At 41.0% G+C, this 26,299-nt stretch overlaps 1 protein-coding gene across 1 annotated transcript in view; it reads right to left on the bottom strand.

Moving 5' to 3' along the window:
- Positions 1–2,514: 2,514 nt before the first annotated feature.
- The window catches only part of erf (Ets2 repressor factor), a 39,741-nt gene continuing 15,956 nt past the window's right edge, over positions 2,515–26,299 (bottom strand). Inside the window, exons 2-5 of the mRNA XM_056399147.1 lie at positions 19,435–19,669; positions 12,748–12,860; positions 8,457–9,364; positions 2,515–8,354 (exon numbers count right to left, since the gene is read on the bottom strand). Of these exons, the coding sequence (XP_056255122.1) occupies positions 7,707–8,354; positions 8,457–9,364; positions 12,748–12,860; positions 19,435–19,669 (1,904 nt within the window). The 3' untranslated portion in view covers positions 2,515–7,706. The remainder of the gene's footprint in view (positions 8,355–8,456; positions 9,365–12,747; positions 12,861–19,434; positions 19,670–26,299) is intronic.

Below are 26,299 nucleotides of genomic sequence, written 5' to 3'. Positions count from 1 at the left end.
AACGTTACGTTAATTAGTGAGTTGTAGAGGTGCTGGTAGGTTTTGTGACCTGACACCAGAGCCAGGCTACTAATCTCCCTCTGTTTCAAGTCTTTAAACTACGCTAAACTAACCTAAATTAACCTAAACTAACCTAAGCTAACCGTAGCCTAGCTAATTTGAACCGTTTTTACTCGACAAAACCAATCAAATGCTGAATAATATAACTTTACCTATACAATATTATGTACAATATAATAGTTTGTAAAATATATGAAATTACTGAGTTATTTTTCTTTCCCAATTAAAAACAATATAAGATAATTTGACCTGCCAATGCAAAAAATATGAAGAATATGAATTTACAGTGATTACACAGCAAACGTGCCACTGAAATGGTTAAAAAAAAACTATTACGAAACTTATATTTTCAATTTAATACCTTCCAAAATGTTGACTGTTCCTTCTGTACAAGTTTCCTGACGGGGAACCTGATGAGTCTGGACATGAATATGTGCTCACATTTTTTTTATGTAAACTATCTCCAGATTAAACACGCAATTGAAAAGCCGGTCACGATTCTCGGGTCAAGTCTCGCGAGAGCTGGTAAAGCAGATTCCAAAAGGAGGGAGGCTGGAGCTGTAGGAGTAGTACTGAAAGCTGACAACAGGGGGAACCAGAGTCTGGGGGAAAAGATGTTGTAAAATGATCATTAAAGGGGAAATCAGCTCCTCAGGGTGTGTTTGTTTTAATGAGCCTCATATTTACAAATAAAGAGACCTTGTCCAAGTGATACAGTTAGAAAAGTTCCAAAACTTGTACATGTGATTTCTTAAGTATGAGGGAGAGCTAATGTACTGTGTTATTAGATTTACACTCTCATGTCTAAGCCTTGCAGTCTAAGAGCCCTCTGAGGAGAATTTGTGTGAAAATAACAGAAATAATTTTGTTTTAGTGGAGAAATCCAGAGTCTAAAAATAAAAATTGAATTCATTTTGATTTTATGCTGCGAAAACACCTTGGTCTCTGAGAACTATTTTCTGACTTATTATAGATCAATTAGTGGCTTAATTAAAAAAAATAAAAACTTTTGGCCAACTATTTGATAATGAAATTACTTGCAGCACTAGTTTTGCTTAAAAAATGAGAATTTCAATATTAGCCTCAAAAACACAAACTACAGCCAAATACTGACTTTCTTATAAAACCCAAAGGGGGCACAAACATTACTCTGACTCAAATCATGAAACAAAGCAGATGACAAAGTCACATCGTGTATGAGAGGTTTGCCAGTCTAGTGAGTAATTAAAACGTCCACATCGGCTGAAGTGAAAAAAAAAAGACACGTAGTGGCACGAGGTGTCATCTGGGACACAATTAGCATCAGAATTATTCAAGTTTGCAGGGATTTTGTTGGGGCACTCATTTTTCATGCCGGTGATTTAAGAAGTAAAGCATATTATTCAACAGCTATTACTATTAAGATTCATTTCTATATCTAATATATCAACCAACATCTTTCAGTGGACTAAAACCATAAAGCAGACAGTGCTGGTGCGAGAGAATCATATAAAAAACATTCCTCTCATCTGAACATAGACACAGCATAAGGCAAAAATAACTACACGACGACTCTGTATGTTTAAGACAAAAAAAAATCTCTTCCTAATATTTCTCTGCACCTGAGCAGAAAATAAAGTCAGTCTCCCTGTTGAAGGTTGACACAAGCATCTCTCCTTCTTCCTGAGTCATTTCCATTGTCATAACCAAATCCCTCCCATCAAGGTCTTTTTTGTTGCAGCTGTCTCTCAGACGGGCACAAAAAAAAAAGAAAGAAAAAAAAGAAAATCCATCACAGACCTATTGTGAGGAGAAGAGAGAATACTTATCCCTGGATGGCTTTTCTTTTCATTAAATGTGCCAGGACTTTGATGAATATGAAGCACTTGACTTGCTGTTGACACAACCTGAGAAACGAGGTGTTCGGAGAGGAGGGATGGGCTGGTACGACTGCTGATACTGCTTCAATACAAATTTACCAACACCAAAGAAGAGATCTGACTCAGTGATACAGTTTGGCAGAAGTCAGCCAGTAAGTTTTTATTTTCTTCAGACAATGGCTAATCAGGGCTTCAGCTAACATTTATTTTCATTATCAACTCACCTGCTGATTATTTTTCAGATTGATTGCTGAGTTGATAAATCTTGAAATTTCTTGCTGGTTTGGCCTACAGACCATTTTATAACATAAGACAAAGAAAAACAGCAAAGTTCTAAGAAATGAGAGACTAGAGCAGTGGAATATTTGGCATTTTATCTTAAAATTGCCAGTTTTCCATTGATTAATTGATTTTAGCTCTATGCCTAACAATTCTATTTCTGTTACAGTGATGCAACTTAAAACAAGCAACATCCAGAAGTAAAACTAAGTTATTCACAATGTTATTCTTGATTCTTGACTTTTTGTCAATTAAATGTAAATGAAGAAAAAAAAAAAAAAGGTGATTAAATGAAAGAAAAACTCAGAAACTGACATCAATTTTTTACCTTTTTTAATGAACCCTGATTATTGTTTAATTACAAATGAAGATGAACAGATAGAAGAGAAACAGAAGTACAGGTGGTTCCTCCATGATAAAAACTAAAGTCTCTGTCCCTGCTCTGGAGTGACAGCTCACCACCGAGGTGGACATGAGAGGAGGGACAGAGACGACCAGAGAGAGGGCAGGGGGATGCATTTCAAATAATACAATGGCTAAACAGTACAATGCTCTTTTTTTCTTACAGAATCCTCCAAAATGGAAAAAAAATATATACACAACATCAAAAAATGAAAACAATTGTTTCTTTCTCCCACTGTATATCATGTGGGGTTTATGTGACCCTCCTCTTGTCCATGGTAACATGGTTATAAAATCCGTGTGAGTGAAAAAAAAGATTTAAAAAAAAAAGAAAAGAAAACATTAACAGAAAAGACTGCACTGAAGTTGAATAGTTATAGTTTATGGAGACGAGTGCAAACTGGAACAAAAACTCACAGAAAACCAGGAATTCATGGAGAAGAGGCTGGGCCATGGCAAGAGGGTACAAAATAATCAAAAATAGTCATGTTAATAATATAATAATTACAAGAGTAACAGTAATACGTCTGAAAACATACAGAAGAAAATGATAAGAACAGCATCAATGAAATCGAGGGGTGCAAATATCGGTGGGCAAATAGTTAAAACTATCCTGTGTTTTGTTTTTGAAGCCACGTTGGGTAAGGCAGCGCGGGTGTAACAGTTCACGTACAGCTCTGTGTTTTTAAATCTTTCTTCACCAGACACTTGTCAACTGCTACTTCTGTCCTTAAACTTCACTGAAATATTACTGCTGGCACTTTTAGAAATCTCCACCTAAAGTAAGTGGGAGGTTTGACCCCGTTTTTAAGAAAGGAGGAATGCTGATAATGTTAACAAGTATGTAGAAGGACAGACGTACAAGTTTCTTTGTGCCTGGGAAGAAAAATCAATTGGAAATGACAATGTGAGTCTTGAAGATTCAGATGTGAGACTGCAGCTGGTTCCACAATCTGGACACGATAGCTGGGACTAAATAACCCAGGGCCGAGACTCTTTGTAGGCTGCATTGAATAGCTTTGTGTGTGTGTGTGTGTGTGTTGATGGCATAACCATAGAAACCACTCATTCTCTCTCTCTCACTCACTCACTCACTCACACACACACACAGGGCAGAGTGGGCGAGTCAGATTATGGGAAGTCCCTCTCTCTCCACTCCACTCTGAGGTTTTGTGATGCCATTTCCTCTGTGTGTGTGTGCGTGTGTGTGTAAATGTGTGTAAGAGTGTGTGTAGTTTGTATGGTTATGCCGTCTACTCTCTAGAGAGAGAGAGACTGCAGGGGCGTCTGATGTCACATCTGATGTCATGTTTCCCTTTATTTTAGCCACAGTAAAGCCATGTCTCTAGCCAGGACTGTGTGTGTGCGTTTGTGTGGGTGTATATGGGCAGGGTTCAGACCAGCCCATACACATGTGGTTCACACACAAAGCAGCTTGAGTCCACAGTCCACACTCAAACCAAAGTCTGGTCATATCATCTGTGTCGTCCAATCAGAATCAGAATCCAATCAGAAGCAGTCTGCTCTGAACACATGAGTCTGTCACTCGCTCCCCGTTACAACCCGCACCTCCGTGGGTTTTGATCAGATCTGGGTCAAACAGTGGCTGCAAATAATTCAGGAGTTTTAGTCCAAGGTGGGTGGGATTTACTAGGTGGGACAAAAATGAGGAGAGTCAAAATGTTTTACCTAACAATGAGTTTAAATTTACCTTTGTGTCCTGACTAGGCAAACCCCACCTGAGCTGCTACTCCAGGGATGTTAAAACAAACACACCCACTAAGAAGGTAAACATAATTTGACCTAGGCCTGGTTAAATGTTCTTGCTTGCTCATTTATCCTTGTCCCATCACACCCTCCGTCCCCTGAATACACAAAACTGTTTTTTATTTTAACAATATAAATATAAAACTCTGATGCCGGCGGCCTTTTGTCACTGCAGCTCAACGGTCAAGAGAAGGCAAGGGTGAGAAGGCAAAGGCTGAATTATACTGGTAATAATATGCCATTAGAATATATACATATCTTTACCATTAAAAATAGTAGGATTTTCCTGATTTGTATCAAATGACCATATTGAAATATAATATTTGAATTCAATATATATTTGAATAAAATATATATGTGTAGATTTACTTATTCTGTATCTCTCTTTTACAAAAGAAGAAGGCATGGTGGTACTGTACTGTGTGTGTGTGTGTGCATGCGTGCGTGCGTGCGTGTGTGTGTGTGTGTGTGTGTGTGTGTGTGTGTGTGTGTGTGTGTGTGTGATAAAATATTTTGCTGGGGGTACTTGATAAAACTCACGTTGGCTTAAAAAAGGCACACTCTTATTTGGAATTGTTTGTTCATTAAAATGGGTCTTTTTCTTTTTTTAAACTATTTGAATAAAACGTCATAAAAATAAGTTGTTTCTCAATATCTCAGTGAAGGTTTTGCCTGAGTTAACCTTGATGCTCGACATTCATGACATGGTTCCCGTTCTGCTCTCGACAGATTCGAAATCGTCGCTTCTCAAAAAACATCACATGAACAGATTCGGCTATTATCTCCAAAAATACAGAAAGCCCTCAGATCACTGCAAATGCCCTAAAATACTGTCCGTGCCCTCGGGAGGCACAAGCGTACTCTGACAGAAAGAATACAGTCTTTAAAAAATAAACGGGGGGAATGCAGAAGAGAGCTGTTGATCTGAAAACTCCAAACACCTCCAGGATTGTGCGAAGTCACACAGGAAACAAGAAAAGCGCTGACACCCTCTGTATCCTTGAGACTCTGGGTCCACGCACACATTCAGAAACAAGTGTGTCTTTAATTACAGCCTTTGCTTGTAGCTGCTTCCTCATTTCCTCCACAAATGAAGAACAAGAGACAGAAAGATCAGACGCTTTCTTTCCTCTCATGGTTTTTTCTGTACAGTGGGAACCGCGTCCATTCGCTGGCTAACAAACGTCTTAATGATGATGCTGTCTGTCCCTGTGACAGGTCAGAGGTCGAGAGGTCAAAGTCGGTTCATCAAAAATGCGCCTCTCCTCCTCAGGCTTTAGTTTGTCTGCCCTCAAGATGTACAAGTCTGTCCTCATTTCATGTCTTTATACACTGTAGTGAATGAGCGGGGGATGAAGAGACCACTCAGTCCGGCCACACTGAAGTCTGACAGCGTCCGAGCCGTTTCCTGGAGAACAGACTGTGATTGCAGAGTTCTTTCTAATCACCTCTTGAAAGGGAGAAAACCCTCTTTAGTCTGTAAGATCCATCGGTGCAAGGTCTCAGTTTTTTTTTAATAGTTTTTTTTTTTTTTTTTTGTCTTGCTCACTGCCCTCCACCTTGTAAACGACTGCATGGTGATGGGTGCAGACAGAGGCACTTCTGTAATCTCTATCAGGGCTGTTAAAAGTGTTTTTTTTTAGTAACATCAGGATCTGTTCGTCTGTTATGGTGAACACAAAAGGAGGGAAAAGGAAGAGAGGGAAGTTACGAAAAGGGGCTCAGCATCTTCAAATGAGCCAGACATGAGTGAAAAATTCATTCTATCTACTGCTGTACAATTCAGGCTGCCTCACTACTCTGTGAAAGAGGAGGATGTGATTCGTTTCACTGCACCAGACAAACAAATAGACCCATTAAATCCCATTAAAGACATAATCTGGGCACAGGTGTGATCCCTGACAGACTTACTGGCATAACTGGCACTATGAGGGCAAGGAGGCATGGAGAAGGCAGTGTGCAATTCCTAAGAGATATTAAAGAATAGGCTCCCTCTCTGTAGGGTGCTAAGTTTGAAACAGGACAGAAGTCAATATACAGACTAAAGTTTGGTTATCTCTTAGTGTTGTAAGTCACATCAGAAACTCTGCTGTGTTCTTGTCTTGATAAGGTACCAGGGACACAGAGGTGTCTTGCCTTGCAGTACATCAGAGGCTACACAGGCCATCTATGTTTTATGGTTTCACACAGATCATAACGCCCAGCAGCTACTTGCTAACAGCTCTGACGCATCAAAGCTACAGATCCTGCAAAAGCAGTGACAAAACCTGAAAGGTTAATAGATCAACACATTCATCTCGTTTTTTACTACCTTTCTAGGAAAAGATTGTGTCTCTGTTAAGTAATTTAAGGAGGCTGTGGGGCAGTGAGGTCAGTAAAAAGTGCCGAACAACTCCTTTAAAGTGATGGTTGTGGTTATTTGACGTGGGGTTGTGTGAGGTAGTCATACATAGTCAGTGTGTTACCTGCAGTAGATTCAGATCAGCACGCTGCCTGTTAGGAGAGACGGCAGGAAACACTGGGACACTAGCAGAGCCATGTGTTGCTGTGGGCGGGGCCAGCAGAAAAAACATGTTTTAGACACACCCACCCACCGGAACAATTCAATATCCATTTAAATGTGTGCTTCATATAGAATATTGTCAGTGCTTTATCTTTGCGGGAAAACAGCATTGGTTTTGTACTGTATTATGTTACAGCCGCATGTCACCTGCGTGAATCAGAAAGCAGCTTGATATAGTGCGTGCTGTAGGTGCGTTTGTGTGTAGGAATACAGTCATTTTCACGGGAAGATAAAGCACTGAAAATATTCACACATCTAAAAGGATATTGGATTGTTTCAGTGGGCGTCTTTTACAAGTGTCAGAAACATGTTTTTTTCAGGTGGCCCCTCCCACAGCAGCACATGGCTCTGCTAGTGTACCGTGTTCCCTGCTGCTCCTCCTAACAGGCAGCGCGCTGATCTGAATCTACTCCAGGTTATATACCGACTATGCATGACTACCTCACACAACCACACGTCAAGTAACCCCGACTATAACTTTAATTATTGCACAAAAAACTGTTTCCTACATAGGATGAAAGTAAATTTTCAAATTTACACTGAAGAAAATGAACATGTGTTTATGTCAGAACCTTTCGGTTTTGTCTCCATGTTTGTGCTCGGTCAAGAACCCACGAGGCATCATGGTCTACATGAAACTATTACACTTGTTAACAAGACTCCCAAAGGTGTGTGTTTTGTATCTAAGCAGGATCCCCTGTGTGTGTGTGTGTGTGTGTGTGTGTGTGTGTGTGTGTGTGTGTGTGTGTGTGTGTGTATGTGTGTGTGTGTGTGGCTCAGCAGCCAGTGTTTTCCAGAGACAGCTGCGCCGTGGCCCGCTGCAGCTCTGAGCTCGCTCTACGCTGGGTAGGAGGTGGTGGCAGCATCAACCCCAAAATAACACCTCCTCTTCCTCCCCCATTCTCCACCTCCCCTACTCTCCTCCCTGCCTCCTCTGTCTTCCCCTCCACCTCCTCCTCTCCCTCAGCCCTCACTTTTTTGTCCTCTGCCTCGTCCCTCTCTCCATCTGCCTCCATCTTCTGGTCTTCGCTCCAGCGGCGTTTGAAGCGGAGTTTGAGCGGGATGCAGCGCGTGCCTCCGGGGCTGATGGGAGCTGCCTGACCCGGCTCGCTCTTCAGGCTGATCAGAGGAAAGGCCAGGCCGGCACTGCCAATGGGAGGAGTGGCGGGAGTTTTGAAGACCTCCTCATCGTCTTCAGGATCATCGTCATGGTTACTGTGTGGAGGAAGAGCAGCAGAGGGGCTGCTGCCGTTCCCATTAGCCTGGTGATGGTTGTTGAGCTGATGATGATGATGGTGATGACGAGCTGCCGGGGTGAAGATGTCACCTCTAGCATCCTCGTCGTTGTGATTCAGCTCATCTTCCTCACTGATGTCAGTCACCTCCACTTCTTCTTCTGACTCGATGTCTGATATTGGCTCCACCTGGAGAGGAAGAATATCATTCATGACACATGCTTCTCATGCTCACAGGGTTTGAATCATACCTTAGTGGAAACACCACATCCTGTGCGGCGGCAGTCTTACCTTGATCTTTGGAGCCCCAGCAGCCAGGACAGAGTTGCTTGTCTGCCCAGACCCTGTGAATGAGGAGGACAGGCTGGAGGATGAGGAGGAAGCAGAAGCGGCCAATGAGCTTCCTGATTCCCTTTGCTTGCGCCCGAGTGGAGGAGGTTGCAGCTTGAACTTGAACGGAGACGGGTGCTGTTGGCCCTCCTCCCCTGCTCCTGCATGCTGGCTGAGCGAATGAGAGAGCGGCAGGGGCGGAGCGTGGAGGTGATGGGTGGCCGGTTTCTCCAGGGTGGGGCGGTGGGGCTGAGGGATGACGATGTTGGGGTAGTGGAGGAAAGCTCGGGGGCTGAGGTGGTAGTTGTACACAGACTGGGTGTGGGCCTGCAGGTAGTGCTTCATATCCTCTGGGTTGAAGGAAAAGTGGGAGCCCATCATTGGAGAGGACAGGGAGGGGGAGGGAGTGTAGGGCAGGTGGGGGGTGGGGGTCATGGACAGGGCTGGGGATAGAGTTGGGGCCAGAAGACCTCCGGGACCAGGCAGAGGGGAGACGGGGAATGGGGACAGAGACTCAGGGTGGACCCTGGGGGCAGGTCTGGGTAGCCCTGCTGGGTTCGGGGCCCCACCGTAGACCCTGAAGAGGGAATCATGAGGCAGGCGGGGAGGAAGCAGACCCCTGAAGGCCCTGTCAGGCCCCACGCCTCGCTCATCGGCCCCCACAGCCTCCTCCAGCTCTGAGTTGGTGGAGGTGCCATCACTGCAGTCGCTGACGGAGCCTCGGGCCATGCGCCGGGCCACGCTACTGAACATGCCTGGACTGCGCAGCTCCTCGCTGGATGAGAGGACCTCTGATGGCGTGGAGGGGGGGAAACGGAAGTGGGTGCCTCCGGTCGGCACTGGAGGGGCACTTTGAGGGACTCCTCGACCTGTGAGGAAGAAAAGTCAAAGTCAGAATCACAATCAGATTTATTTGTCACTACCATAAGGGTGCAGGTCACATTTAAAAAAACAGAAGACACATTATATGTGTGACATGACACAAGAGAGAAGCGTTTAAAACTTTGATAAGAGATTTAAAAAACATTTTTTAAATGATGTAATAGGTGTCCTTAATAAAGAGACAGTCATTAGACACTTAAAGTGATTGTGCATTTATTTTTTTCAGTCAAAATCAAAAACATGAAGTTTAAATGGTCTGACCAAAGATGAGACAATGAAGATATGGACATGATGATATGACAATGGATAGACCTAAAATCTTAAATGAACATTTCACCTGAAAAAAAACCCCAAAAAACACTTTCCTCTAGTGGCATCTCTACCTGCAGATAGTTTTGTTTTATCTTATCAATCTAATAAGGTTCTGAGATTTCTGCCTCCAATGTAGACCAATAGAGGCTCAATAGATCGGTTTTTGTGTCCTCAAAAATAACATTTAAAATATTCAATAGCAACATCTTTTGTTCAGAATCAGTGTCCTTGCTACTCTGGATTATCCACACAACGTGCTGTTAACTATTTTTACAGGGACAATTTTTTCAGCCTGTGAATTAAGCAGAATAACAGGGCCATTGTTTCTGTGAGGGGCATCTTTCTGTTCAGTTTTGTTTAGTCGGTTTTAAATGCTCCAAAGAAGTATGGACAAACCCACGGACAACATGAAATCATAATGCTGTCGCCAGCGCGGAGACATAAAAACTAACTACATGACTTGATACCACCCAAGCTAAGTGAGAAAATATGTTAGCTGTTTTTTTATTTGTAAATCTGGATGAACTAGGCCTATAAACTGAAGAGAAAGGGAAAAGTAACTAATGAGAGTAGGTCACATGTCTCCCATAACAAACTATTTTATCCAGAGGGTCACAGGCACACAGAAAGAAAACACTGGGTTACACAAAGCCACAAGTTCCCTTCTCTTTCAACCCCTCCCCCACCTCTCTCTCTCCTGCCAGGGAGACTGTGGCACTGCAATAAATTCTTGGCATCCATGCACGTGCCAGAATTAAATATTGGAAAAGTCGCTCCTACTGCCATCACAAACATGGGTTGGGTTCCTCTGTTTTTTCCAGCGCTGACGAGTGTGTGTGTGTGAGTATGTGTGTGTGTGTGGTTGTGTATGTCTCTCTCTCTCTCTTTTTAAAAAAAGCACACATCTCACAACCATGTGTGTCAAAGACAACGAGAGAGAGAAAAACTGTGTGTGTGTTTATGTAGTGTGTCTGTTGGTGAGTGTCTCTGCTTGCGCATAAATCCAGATTGACGTGGGCATGTGTGTGTGTGTAAAACCATCACATGAAACCATCATATCACAACATGTCAGTGTGTGGGCCACATCACACAGAGGCTATAATTAAAGTTTCGTGCTGCACTTATGTCACTCGTATCCAACGCTCCATATGGGCTGTGTTTACACTGGGTGGCCGGGACCAGAAAGAGAGACGACTTCAGAGGAGGGAGGAGAGGGATAAACTGGGACGTGGCACACTGATGTCTTAGAAAACACACACGTGCGCGCGCGCGCACGCACACACAACCAAACCAGATACATGCACAAGCACCCCACCCACATTCTATTGGTACATATGATTATACTTCTATTAATGATATTTTTCACAAAAATTGAGATGAACTTGCAAATATGAGTTGATTACACTTAATGTACTATTTCGACTCAGACTCAGTTTGGCCACGAAACTGCTCCCCGTCTTTACCTATAGCATTTGTCTTTGGCAAGTGAATTAGTCACCCACCACACTGACTGGAAACCTTCTCAGACAATAACATTTGAACATTTCAGCAACACTTTTGTCTGCTCCAAAAGACAACAGAGAGTTCCCCAAGTTTAATTTAATACTTTTATAGACACTTTAATACCACACAGAATGGAATTTAGAACCTGTTTCCATAGTAAGTACAGCTGCAATTTATTGACATGGTATGTGCCCAACCAAGAACTGAGATGTGCAGAAGGAGGCCTGTTGGTCACCCCTAGGTCAAGGTTTGTGACTAAAGGTGACCAGGTGTTTGCTATTAGAAACCCCACACTCTGAAATCAGACATTTTAACTTCCTTTAAATCTCTTCTTAAATGCATTTCTTTGTCTTAGACTTTGGTCATGTTTGATACGTGTTGTATTTATTTTATTCCTAATTATTGTTTTTACATATTTTATTGACTCTTTACTGTCAGAACCTTTTGCATGATGATCTATACGTTTTTATTTTTCTGTGAAGCACTTTGTAACTTTGTCAAGAAAAGTGCTATGCAAATAAAATGATCATTGTTATTATTATTATTATTATTATTATTGTAATTATTATAGTATGAAAGATATCAATGAAAACCGGTAGGGATGCATGCATGGACTTCCCAACAGGCTAGAACAATAACTCCTAAGAATATCCTCAAATACAGCCTGGATAAGCAGCAGAAAATGGATGGATGGATTAACTCTTTAAAAAAAAAAAAAAAAACTGACTAACTAATTAACTTTCAAATTTAACATAAAGTCAGAGGTTTAGGGCAACTATTGCCTTCAGCAGGCTAGAGCAACCTCTAAGACCTTTGTGAAACTTTTACAACATAAATGTACACTTTTTTATTTCATTTAAAAGGGCTTTTTCAAGGAAACAGAAATCATTGGTTTTTAAGCCTAAATATGACTGGCTGCCTGTAATGCTACATAAAGTAAGTGTAGTGGCATCTAAACCTCTGTTCTTGGCTAACAAGTAAACAACATCAAAATGACAATAGGAACCTCTACACCAGTTGTATTTACAAGTTATTTTGTCTGATTTAAATTATGCTTCACAGGTAATTTTTGTTACAGTTTTTAGAAGTCAGCAGCTGAACTACAAATTCAAGAAATTTAAAGACTGCACATACGAGCACCTAAATCTCAGACAGCTGAAGGACAATGTTTTTTTTGTCTGTCCCAGAGACAAAACGCTCCTCAAACATGGCCTTGCTGTCGAGTGCAATTCTGTTCTTTTCATCAGAAATAACTACAAGACAAGGGATGTCATTGAGGCAGAAAAAGAAATAAACGGGTCAGACACAAGCTTAAAACTCCTATTTCCACAACTGGTGCTACACTCACAATTTCTGCTTTTAGAAATTTAAAAAACCCGGTTAAGTGTTTTATAAACTGTCACAACTCCATGTGAATTATAAAGTCCTCTTAAGACTCCTGACCTCTTCATTGTCTACAGACATCTTGAGGATGTTTCAAATTGGCATGTTGCCAGGGCACTTGGAAGGATTTAATCAAGTAAGTGTAACAAAAGAAACAGGCGCGCCTACGTACCAGAGCCCATGTCGATGAAGGGGTAGTTGACCAGCACTAGTTTGTTAAAGTTGAACTTGTAAGTGAATCTCTTCCCTTTGGTCTTATGGAGGATCCTCTTGTTGTAGTAGTATCTGAAAGAGAGCAGGACGTGGAGAGTGTTATTTACCCTTTTTAATACTCAGCACATCATTGGCAACACATGGTAAACCTCTGATTTTGTTTTAGCAGAACATTTTAAGGGTAAAACTATGGACAAATACACTTACTGTGAACATTTTACCAGTTGATTTTTCCGACATGCCATGGAAATGACTCACAGTTGCACAGCCAGTCAGTGATTATTCACAGTGCAACCAAAGTGATCAACAAATCACCATTACCTGTGGACCTGAATGAACTGCCAAATCTGGCTCATATGTGGAGATTTAGTAATCTTACTGACTGTCACAGCTTTTAGGGTCGTTGACATCAACAGCCGATCAAATCTGCACATTCTTGCAGCCCTATTGATGTAAAGTGATTACTATATGTGAACAGTTCTGCATTGCATAAGATGTAGATGAAATGAGAAGACAATCAAAAACATTAGAGGGTCAACGGTCTTGAACACACGGACGACAGCTGTGTTCAACACCTGGATTACCACCACTGACCTCACCAAGATTATTATGTTCAATGTTAGTGTATTAGTGTTTGCTAGAGACCTATCCCATATCAAAGCAGCAAAACAACTGGTACCTATAACTAGTTTATTAATTGGCTTGTTAACACTTTATAAATCATTTATAAGCCGTTATAACACATTACATAGACAGGACACCAGTGATCTGGTGCCTGCTAAATAGTGAGCCCAGATGTCTCTGTACTCTTCAGCCTCATATCTTACTTGTTACTGAGCTTTCTTTGTTTTCTCCATCATCAGCGTTTGTACCTGCTGCTTCATCATGTTTGTTCAGTTACTAACAATGAACCAGCATAAGCATTTTAATGGTCAAAATGTTTCATCTGTCAGATCAAATTATGGCAGAGCACATGATTATATCAAATGATCAGACTCATCCTCTAAGGCCTTCCTCTCAGCAGCCGTCCTTCAATTCTCAGCTTGTTCTGCACAGTGGAGATTAACATGGAGATGCTTTCTGCTGGTTGGTCTCTTCTTTAGGACTTTCCAGGTAGAACACAGGTGGGAACCTTCCTTTACCTGGTGAACTGCTCACCAATTCTTTGTCCCACTTTTTTTTTTATTTTTACTTTTATTGTAAAGTGTGAAAAACACAATTTATTAATGAGTTACGATAAGGCTCCTTTTACCAGTTATAAATGTTAACAGAATCAATAACTTAATCATAAACCATTTATTAATCCTTTGAGGGTAGTCTTATTGTAAAGTGGTACCAAACAATGTGACATTGCAAAGACAAAAGTGAAACTTTAGAGACCACAATGTGGTTGTTCAACACTAACCCAGTGTACAGCACAAAATTAAACAAGCTGTGCACAATGTGAACACACAGTTAGATTCAAACTCTCACTGTGATTACTTATGGAAGTGAGGCAGCCACTCTGACTTAGCCTTACCCAGACGGCTCCATTAGTACGAGTGCATTAGTCATCGTCAATACACAGAGAGATGTGGAAGAGTGAATAGGGAGCCGCTGACAGCTCATCTAAAAAGATGATAAAATGGCTCCTGGTGACTCACCGATAGCCTCAGGACCAAAACCACATTCATATTTCCTCACACAAAAACTTCTACATCAGTGTCTCTCATTCAATTGTCAGTGGCCACTTCATTCTGGGAAATGTAATGCGTTATTCATCATTCCCTGTAGAATTGAGAAAAGAGGAGCTCAGTGGATGAATTTCTACATAAAAAAATTTTCTTGAATAAAAAGTTGCATACAGCTCTTCTATTGTTAAGTTTTAATTGAGCTGCTCTCCAGCAGAATAAAAGGCTGAAGGTTAAAATCAGAGCAGGAATACAGAGTTTTTCAGTTTCTTCCATCGATCAATTTTTCTTTATACATCTATCCATCTAACAACATTAACAGTTTCATTTTGGCAACTTATTATTATATATTACTAATGTGCTGGTGAAACTTCAGAGATAAAAAAGTAATAATGAACAGCATTACATAACTGTGAGGTGACCAATGTTTAAACAAACACAATAACCCTGTATTAAAACCTACTATTTTTCCTCCAAGTGGAATAAAACCAATTTTAGGAACTATTTGCAAAATGCTATTTAACTCTTTGCTTTTCCTCCCAGCTCCAAAATGATGCATGAAAATAGGAAACTCTGACCACAAAACAGCCCTGGACCATATTCAAGGTATAAATATAAAAATATTCTTTTCCTAAAAACCAGTAAAACCAGAAGTGATGGTTAAAAAACACTATAATCATGGATAAAATATTAGTCACAATGACAAAGCTGTATCCGTGCTCCAGTATGAACTGAGCATTAGTCACTGGGGTTTGGTATAATAGAGAACAAAGTAGAGCAGGAGTGTGTGAACCAGGAGCTCATCCAAGCCCTAAATGACTCAATGAGTGAAGGGCCTCTTCTGACTGGGCCAACTACTACGCACACCCACACCCACACCCACCCACACCCACCCACACCCACAGTAGGAGCAGGCAGGTATACTGCACGCACACAGGCCCTGACATACAATGCGGAACATTTGCAAGTAATAACTACAATCATCTCCTCGCAGTTGTATGACTGTGGTAACGATTTCTTCTTCTTACATTTTATCCTGTAAGACGTTTATTTAAAATGTGTGATAATTAGCGTATGAATTCTTAAGTCATAGCCAAGATATGTTTTATGTGGTGACAGTGACCTTTCATCTTTGACCACCATATTCTAATCAGTTCCTCCTTGAGTCCCTCTTGAATATTTAGAGCTGCGGCGACAAATTGATTAGTTAAATTGACTGAAAATTTCTATTTGAAAATTGATCACCACCCACGATATCAGTGCAGGTATTCTTATCACCTTGTGAGTCTGTGTGTGTGTCATCATGGTAAAATGTGATCCTGGAAATACCTAATGTAGCGGGAACTACCACTGAGGTGGTTTTGAGGTTTTGGCAGGTGTTAATCTGTCTGTCTGTGGACACATTGTGTCACCTGACAACCTGCAAGATACAGTCATGAAAGTTCACAGGTGTGTGGCTGACATGAATAGTCAACATGTTGACAGGTGTGGTGGCTGGCCCTTCGCAAGATGCTCTCTAGTTAATTGTTTTTAGCACTATTCCCAAGTTCCAGTTTATGATTTGTGAGGATTTTATTCTTTTCTGTCTTATATCAATGTAAACCAAATGTTTTGTTTTGTCCAAAAAATAGTCCAAAACATGATATTTAAAACGTCGTCATTGATTTCATTTTTCACTATTTCTGACATTATATAAACTAAAAAAATAATCAGCAGATTGATTGATAATGAAAATAACTTTTAAACACAGTCCAATTTCAGAATGTGAAATTATTAAGGTCTTAACCTGTAAGAAGTACTTGAATTTTTGAGATAGTCTTAACTAATACACGCACTAACAAGTGAACAGTTAAAACTCTAACAATGCTCTTTTTTTAAAAGTTGTACTGTGTATTACATCTAAACCCTTAATATGCAGTAAGATAAAGCAAAGGTCTGAGAGCTGCTTTAAAAGAAAATGATTTCCCTCTGAAATGTAGTTGACTTGAAGTATGAAAAACTCAAGCAAACAGTAGACACTTAAACTACACTTGAGAAGTTAGGAGAGATAAACATGATCAAGTACAGTTAATCTGGCATGCAAAAACAACAGAGAAATAAAAACATCACATATGACACACGCACACACACAATCCCTGTTCAGACGTGTGGCTGGATGGATGGTACGTGATGTGGGAAAAGACCACGCACATACATGTGAAAGGAACACACACACGTTCAAACAGTGGTGAAGTCAATGTATGACAGACAGTCTCACACACTGGGCCCAGGCTTCCTCGTGGCCTCCTGCTCTTTGAAGACCATTTGAACTTTCTTCAAATAAACTAGAAAGGACTTTGACTGTATAGACTCAACCTCTGTGTATTGAACACACACATAGATGTACGGGAAACACAAACTCACATACACACATACATGTCTCTACACACATGTACTGTATATGGATGAATGAACACACATGTGCACCAACGCACGTTCACTTCAAAGACGCTAAGAAGCATCAATCAAAGACTTCACATCTAACAGAGACAGAACTTCCCTCCAAAGACTTCACACTTAGTTAACAGCCCTTCAGTCCAATAAAAGGTTAAAAAACCACAGTAAAGTTTCACAATAAAGTTTGGCTCCAGCTGGTCCTTGATGTGAAACGCTCACTGTGACCAGAGAGAAAGCAACTGCTTCTGTAGCAACATCCACACTGATATAGTTTAGTTTTAAAACACATCACACCTGGAGTCCATGCTACTCTAGTGTCAACCTCGTCATCTCTGGTCTAACTTTCTGCTGTTAACCATTCGTAGTATTTTCTGCTTCCTGTTCACACCGCCTCATACATGCCCAGTGAACATGAATGGTCATACGATAAGGGTTGTGCTGATCATCAGAATGATCGTCGATTGTTCATGCCTTTGCAAATGTCACGACAATATTTGACTTGTTTTCTCATTAATATAGTAACTTATTGTTATTCGTAGTATTTAATTAGTATTAAATCTAATTCGCCCTGTGACAGTTTCACGTATATATAACCGCATATAACCATGGATACGATATGCATTTGAAATAAATCAGTTTGACTGCAAATTAGCTTCTATTTCTACCTGTGAAACTGTGTGTATCTTTATTGTTAAGTAAACTAGCAACTAAATAAAGAATGCCACAAAACCAATGTTTTACTTCAGATTTATAAATAACACTTTAAATTCACAATTACATGGATCAGAATGTAATTGTGAAGGGGTGTTCAAATATATTCCAATACATGTTCAGAGAAGGATTGGTGTCTGTAAATATGCAGTCATATGATGCTAAGTTGAAAACAAAAAAAGGTTTAAGCAACAAACAAGACACAGATGGGCTGGAGGAGGGCTGACATATACCAAGGTGTTAAGTATGTGAGTGTGTACGTGGGTGTGTGTGTGTGCGTGCATGTGTGTGTGTGGAGATGAGGCAGTACAAGTACTCATCGCCGTGGCAAACTATAACCCACACCAACCTACAACACAGGAGGTGACATTGATGACTAGCTGTGTGTGCATGTGTGTGTTTGTGTACATGACGATGGGAGAACAGACTGGCAGCTAAATAAAACTCTGCAGCGTCCCACATGTGCTCTGCGGAGGGTGGAGGTGTGCGTTTCTAAATCTACTGGAGTTTTAACATGAGGCAGAGATGCACGATTCACAACTAAACACCAGTGGGGTTGGGCGGAGACAAACAAAACGCCATAAGATGATGTCAGCAGTGAGACATGGTGAAAAAAGGTTCAAATTAGGAATAATTAGGAATTTAAGGTATTTAAAACATGCTTTCACTGGGTGGTAAATAGTGTGATTAAATAAGCCGTTTTTCAATGAGTAAATCTGGCACAAAGAGCTATTTCAATAACTAGAACAAACCCATGCTTAATTTTTTCATTGTCTGGCTGACACTTCTTCAAATACATGCAGTTCATCTGGAGTTCAAAACAAACAGGATTCTAGTGCCTGAAACTTAAGATTGACATGATGAACCCATCTGGGCTCTTTGCCATGATCTGATTCCTCTGATGTTGACACCTATTAGGAACACATGAACTGAATATGAAGCTGAATAGTAGACTAGCCTTACTAAGCACAGATAATACCTTTTAGACTGAGGAAAGAAAGGATGAAGAAAACCCCAGTGTTTGCTGCCAGTGTTAATATATCAAGTGTTATCCAACCAGGCTTTGTGGTCCTGTCCCAGACATGGGTTAAAATCAGGTCTAACATGGCTTGGCTTCGGTAGGAAAGGCATAACAACTTATATTGTGTATAAGTTGAAAAACTATTCTTAAGTTTATAAAAAGGTTCAATAAAGGCATGGTGTCAATGAGTGATCATGTTAAATAATCATGATCAAAATAATCGTGATTATTATTTTTGCAAGCAGCCCAAGTTGGGGGTATGAATATGTTTTGCAGTCATCCATGCTGACCCTTTCAGACTTGGGAAGATAATAAAATTGAAAATTAATTCATACCTTAAAATGATTGCAGTGAAATTTGTACTGCATTTACTCTTTAAAAAACATAAAATATCCTAGGAGACATCAGCCACCATGTGTTATCAACACTAGGTGTGAGACTAAGGTTTAGACCCATGTCAAGTTGGAAGTTTTGGCTGGACACGTGTTCAGTCTGCTGTGTCAGGGTTTTAGCTTCTAAGACACAAACCATTAACTTTCAGATATAAACATTTGTGTTAAGTGACATTGTTCTTATGGAGCAAATAACGAAGAATGTTTAAGGGGCAGATATAGTAAAAAAAAAAAGAGAAAAGATGTGAACGTCGTTCTGTTTAAACTACGTCAGGTGTCTGCTACCTTGTTTGTTGACACACAGTCTGCAGAGATTTATGTCACTCTGACCGTTGCAACCTCATGAATTCGAAGAATATAATATGGGCTTATTAGGTTTTGTTTCTTTCATTCTTCTTTCACCCTCTTTGTCTCACCTTAGTGCTCGGCTGAGCTTGTCGTAATTCATCTGTGGTTTACACTTCCTGGCCCCCCATAAGCGGGCCACCTCGTCAGGGTCCTTGATGACAAACTCTCCATAGTCTCCCTGCCAGGCAATGACGTCGTGGTATTCCTCTTTCCTCAGCAGCTCCAGGATGAAGTGCCACAGCTGGATCTGCCTGGAGCCCGGGCTCGACTCGGGCTTGTAAGCCCACTCCGGGAAAGCAAACCCTGTGGGAGGAGAGTGGTGTTCAGGTGGTGTTGAATTCAAAGAAAGGAAGGACACGACGAGAAAAAAGGTTGTTTTTTGTGTCTCCGGTGAAATTAAGCAAAAAATGTATGGAAAGAACAACGTGAGTGAAGAAGTACAGAAACAATAGTGACTTTGTGGAGAGAAGCATTTTTGCAAGAATACGCGAAGACATGAAATTGCTGGAAGCCACAGAATCAGGGGTGAAACTGGATGAAATAGGTACATTGAAATTCAAAAACACATTTGGATCTATAGCTTTCCCTCAAAGTGGATCTATTGGTTCCAGGAAAGCTGATGATGAGCATTTCAGCTAAATCTGTTCCCACAGACCGAAGTCATATCAAAACCTGCTATCAGCATCAAAAGCTGGAAAATCAGCACTGTTATAACAGATTAACAGGCTTTGAGATATGAGCAGACAAAATATAAGCTATGGTTTTATAACCACCATCAGAGCACACATTCACACAGGCACACACACCATTATCCAACAGTTAAAAGTATAGGCTTTGTGTTGTAAAGCAGTGGGTGGCAGTAAAAGACTCAACACCACTTCAACACAAGGCCAGGCTGCATAGCAAAGGCATAGTGACACACACACACACACACACACACACACACACACACACACACACACACACACACACACACACACACACACACACACACACACACACACACACACACACACACACACACACACACACACACACACACACACACACACACACACACACACACACACACACACCTCATTAGGACCAGATGTGTCTTGGCAATCAGGCTGAGAAAGCTGAGGATGGGAAACATATGGGCACAATATAACAATGCAGAATTTTGTGTGTGTACGTGTGTGTGTTTATGTAACTGTAAAAGACACACTATCCTAACTACCAAGGTTACAATCAGTTTCCCACACTCCATAAAGCCTGTCATATCTATATAGCAGTAGCAGTGAACTGTTAACAATATGTTCAAGGCTGACTGACTGTAACACTGGTGTGATGTGAGATCGATTACACTGCACCACACAATCATGCATAATATTAAAGCCATTGCATCATACTGTAAGTGATCAAGGTCTAGCAATACAAAAATACACACATCTAATGTATATGCAACCAATAGTCTGTCATATTAAACATGGAATTGTTTATTTTTTCAGTATTGTTGCCTCGTCAATGTTTGATAGGAAACTGCTTTGGGGAAACTCCATAATGGCAGAGAACCACACATAAGAACAACCACACAAAAGAACATAAGTCCGGACGAAAGACAGATAAGACAAAGAAAAAAAGGAGTTGTAAAAGAGCTGGGGAGAAAAGAGGACACACCTGGCAACTAAATTCCAGAAGTAAACTGTATATGGATATAGTGCCCAGATGGTGATTAAATCAATTATGACTTTTCCATTTACACAGTATGTACTTACTGGGATTAGAGTCATTTATGAAGACATTGGGAAACAGTAAAGTAAACTGAACAAAAATGGCAGGTGTGAGTTTATTTAAAATTATTCAGTTTACCTGATACTTACTTTTCAACACAGTGAGATGGATTTTCTTACTTTCTAGTTTTTTTGTAGCTGCTTTCAGTGACTGTTTCACTGTGGATCAGTTAAAGGAGCAACAACTGGTGAAAACAGATCGTGCTCGAGTCTTTTTGTGAAGCTGAGTGGACCACAAGCTCCTCTGTGAGTCACGACATTCCTGCCCACATGGGCGGTTCTTTCTCAAAAAAAAAAAAAAAAAAAAAAAAAAAGACCTGCATTTACAAATAGCTGACTCTGCTGATATCAATCGCAATGCCCTGATATGTTCGATCAAATCCTGACCAGAAAGACGTGTGTGTTTACAACCTGCCTAGAAATTGGCATGTGTTTCCTCTTATCCAGATACAGATCACATTTTAATAGCAGGTGTAAATGGAGTCAAAGTGAGTCATGGAAAAATGAACCATGTACACACCATGAACACGGCGAAACCAAAGTCCACCATTAGGTGTGCAGCTGTGTCTGCAATTGTCATTAATACATAGTAGTCGTAGTAGTAGTAGTAGTAGTAGTAGTAGTAGAGGAAGTAGAGGCAGAAGCAGCAGTAGATGTGGTAGTAATACATAACTGACTAGAAGTGGAAAAGTCTGACCACAACAAATGACACTTTGGAAACTAAGACCTATGAGAAGAAGCCACAAATATTCACTTTGAAATGCTTCCACACTACAAGTGACTAAGCACTGATTTTGTTTAGTGCATGAAAAACTGTCCATACTGCCACTGGAGTGTAACTCCAAGTATTTCACAGGCACGTTGCCTCTGATATTGCTGCAAGCTCCCTTGTGATCAATGTCTGGCTAAATAAAGGAGACACTCACAAGTTGAGTAACTGTAGCAGTAATCTGCTTTCCCCTTTAGGATACATTTAAGAGGTTCAAGCTGTGATGTTTTGTTGTCCAACAGACACCAGATTTTGCAAGAATTCTGGTGGGGCAGAGTTGCATCCTTTCTGTCCTCAACCTTCTTTCCTTTTGTTTCAAATAATGATCCCTTCATTCATTTTGTGCCTTGTAATTCATGCAAATACTTCAAAGATATTCCCTTATTTAAAGGGGTTCAACTTATATCAAACCATAAATGTGGAGTGTCCTAATTCTAACGTAACTCTTGATACAAGAACATAACGTAGCTAAATATACTTTAACATAATTTATCCATTTGTACACATAGGTGCATCTCTGCTGAGAAATATGTCTTGTGATGAGCCTGCAATAGAGGCATTGTGCTTGTTTACACATCGGAATATCTATATCCGTCTTTGCTGTGTTTTCAAAGTATCCGTGACCCTGGGAGATTATCAGAAACAGACTAAACACTGATAATTCAAAATATAAGAAAGTGATGTGAGATGCTCACTCTCCAAATTACAACAGTTTCACAGACTAGCACTTCACTTTTTCTGAAGGCGGCAGCTAGCACATGCAAAAAATATCTTACAAAAGCCATATTAAGGAAGAGAAAAAAATATCCCAAAAACAAGAGTTGCTCCTGGTGACTAATAAACCACATGCTGCTATCTGATCTCCTATGGTGCTTGGAGATCGAGCAAACACACAGACAAGCTGGCTGTGACAGTTGATAATGGCCATTTGAAGGCAGATTACTAATGGGCATATGATTCATAGACATGACAATAAGGCTCTTGTCACTGGGGACAGGTTAGGCGTTGTGACCGAGACACAACGCACAGCTGTATAATGGGGTACACTGGTGATTGCTGCAGAAAAATACTCATGTGCACATGCAGTACACACATGCACAGACACGCACTGAGACACACAACACACAGAAGGAGTGTATTAACTCAAAGTGGGCGAGCTAATATCTCTCTCACACAGGAAGTACACAGACACACAACACAGGTTAGTGGGGAGAGGTAAGTGGGTTCATGCGTGGGTGCACAGAGCACACAGACAAAGAACACAGGAATAGCAACCATGCCCACCGCATGTGTGTGTTGCAGATGTCCCTGCTGACTCATATCTCGTTCATTTGTCGTTCAGCTTTCACAGATTCCGCCTTTCTCCCCCTCAACACCACTGCCATCGATGTCTTGCTTTCTTTTCTCTTTCATTCTGTCCCTCCCTCGCTCAGCCTCTCCTAAGACACAGTCTCCTAGCAACAAAAGCTTTTAGCTCTAAAAATAAATGGCCGAGTCACGACAAACAAGACAAAATATGATTCAATAACAGAAACTGGCCAAAAGAGTTTGGAGATAGGGCGCAGATCCAGGGACCTGCGATGTGAGTGTGTGATCTGTCTAACCAGCGGAGACCTCTCAGCTCACCGTCAGCTTCGCTGTCACACAGAGTTTACAATGGAAAAGGACTTTCCGATCCCTAGAGCACCGAAGCACCACGTTTCACTTCCACTAAAGTCAATTCAAGCTTAAAATACTGTACATTAATAACATTTTGTCTCTGAACACAGACGAAGCACATTCATTCACATTCAGGGTCCTGAATCAGAGACACCACCTTGATAGCAAGACAGACGGGTACAGAAAGTCCGACAGCACAGCTGATCAGCTGATCGTGTGGCATTCTGGCAGACTGAGGGTCCAGTTGGAGGTGCATCTGTTACAGCTGGTGGTTAATGTAATGTGAGTAAAAACAGAGATTAACAGATAGTGGATGGCACAGGCAGAGCACTAGAGAGAGAGAGAGAGTGACAATGACAGTAAAGGACCAGGGGATGGTTGCACAAAACACCTGAAGTTAAGATTATCCTTAAAGCCTGAGTTACGGTCTCCTTAAAATAAAAACAGTTACACAAAACAACCTTAAGTCCTCTCCTTAAATTTTTCCTTAAAATCTTCACTAAAGTATTTTAGGTTTTCTCCTTACCTTAGCCTTAAACCTTTAGAATCACTTAAAATAAATTGTTGCACAAAGGACCTTAGCGACCAACTTCACCATGATGAAGTTCCTGTCAAAACAACATGAGGATGAGCTAACAGGTATCAAGAAGTGCTAATGGCAGCAAATCAACAATCTCCATGGAAATTTTACAGCTGTAAAATCTCTTTCACTGCTGTAAATTTCTTTACTTTTGAAGACATTTTGTGCAACACCCTTAAGTAACTCCCTCAACTAAGGAGAAATTAAACCTTGAGTGTCATACTTACAAACAGGAATTTAACATGGCATGGGAAGTAATTCAGTAACTATAGCCAATCTTTGTTAACCAAACTAAGACACAAGTGGCCTAAATTCACTTTCAGGTAAAAGTCATCCAGTATTGATGATTAGCCCACTTTTGATATGTTCATCTCTTTTTTTGGAAAACAACTTTCATTTTTACTAACACATGCGTGCAAGCTATAGGAACTTCACTAGTCGTGGCTGCTGTTCATTGTATACCTCTTAGACCCCCTTTTTACTCAATATGCCCAGTGAAGTGAACCTGAGATGCCCGGTTACATTATTATCTAATAACTGCAGGGACCAGCTGTGTAAACAATGGCAGTCTGTGACTGACAGAGTGACTGAGTCACTACTTCCTGTGGAGTTTGCTTTTTTCCTGCAGCCAACCAACCAATCAAAACTTAGTCAACTAACATTTGGTCAACCATTAGGGCGAATCCCTACACTTGAACTGTATAGAAAGCGTTACTGGGTTGTAAATAAGCTGTTTTCCTAAGCAGTTTTTGGGGTCCTTTTTGACCAACGTTCTACAGCTTCGTCAAATCAGTCTATGGTACTGACAGCACACGAGGTCTGAATGCAGAGCTTCAAGTTAGTGAAAACTTAAGTACACGAACGAACCCAAAGGCCTTCGTACTATCTGGCAAGCTCTACTCCAGACAGGAAGAATTTCTGATTGTTAGGCGGAGGTGAAACGCACAATTTCAGGCCTCACTGGATTCTATATATAGCCATGTACAAGGTAGAAAACTCATTTACTATTAGCCTGCGGTCCCAAGCCACCTGCATTCTCCTTTCCAAGAGAAACACAGGATCTGCGCAGCAGCAATCAGTGGGTGAGGGGGTTTTAACGCACAGCTCTGCTTTACTTAGGGACTCTGACGTCACCACAGTTGGAATAGTGCTCATAATAACCGATAGCCATCATTGGGGTATTGTCCAGAAAGCCTGCAGCCGCTGAGACTAAACACAAACCACCCCCTCCTCTCTTGCTCTCCCCCAGCAAGTTTCTTTAACATGCTGTTCCATCTATTCCCCCGTTTATTTTTCCCTCCCTTCCTCCTATTCTTTGGTGGGTCTATATTTAGCCGCTGGAAAGGTCGGTCTGTGTCTGTCTGCAGGGTAATGATTCAGGGGCACGGAGAGCGACGCGTAGAGGTAAGAGGCCAGGCTAAAAGACCGGGGGCTTGATGGCTTCTGAGATCTGGATGGGGTTTTATCATGAATGGGATCAGGACAACACAGAAAGGCAGGAAATAAATGGGCACAGATTAGGAAATGGGGAATCGCTGTTGGGCGTAAACAGACCTGACATGTGCATAAAGTAAAATTCTAGAGAAAAACACACAAATAAAAAAGAAAAAGAAAAAAACTGAGAAGCTTCCCGCCTCGTTTGAACATTTAAAGTGCAAAACTTAAAATTAAAATTCTTACTCATGATTTTGTCATGAATTCCTGCAATCTACTTAAAATGTAAGGTCATTTTTAAATCAACCAAGTTTAAGATGATGAACAATGAACTGTGGGTTTCCATTTTTGCCTTGCTTTATAAAAGTACCCGCCTACAATGCTGGGATCACAACAGGCAATCTAACCCTGCTTTATTGAGGAGTCCTGAGCCTCAAACTACTGTTTAAAAACCCTCTGCTCCTCATTGAGGTGATCTCATAATTACCCTTAAAGGATGGAGTTGAGATTCTAGGAGCCAGTGGCTTAAAGCCAGGGAGGAGTCAGAGAGGAGGAAATCAGGTGGAAAGGTAGAGTGGAGGAGGAAGAAGAAAAATGGAAGAGAAGGCAGAAGGAGAGAAAGAAACACAAATCCAGCAGAGATCAAAGGGAGAGGAGGATGGCCATCCACAGGTGCACCGCATAAACCTTCACCTCGGTTCTCACATGATGCCTCCATT

This window comes from Seriola aureovittata, chromosome 16 (assembly GCF_021018895.1).
Source record: "Seriola aureovittata isolate HTS-2021-v1 ecotype China chromosome 16, ASM2101889v1, whole genome shotgun sequence".
Classification (NCBI taxonomy): domain Eukaryota; kingdom Metazoa; phylum Chordata; class Actinopteri; order Carangiformes; family Carangidae; genus Seriola; species Seriola aureovittata.
This window is presented reverse-complemented; position numbering and strand designations above follow the sequence as displayed.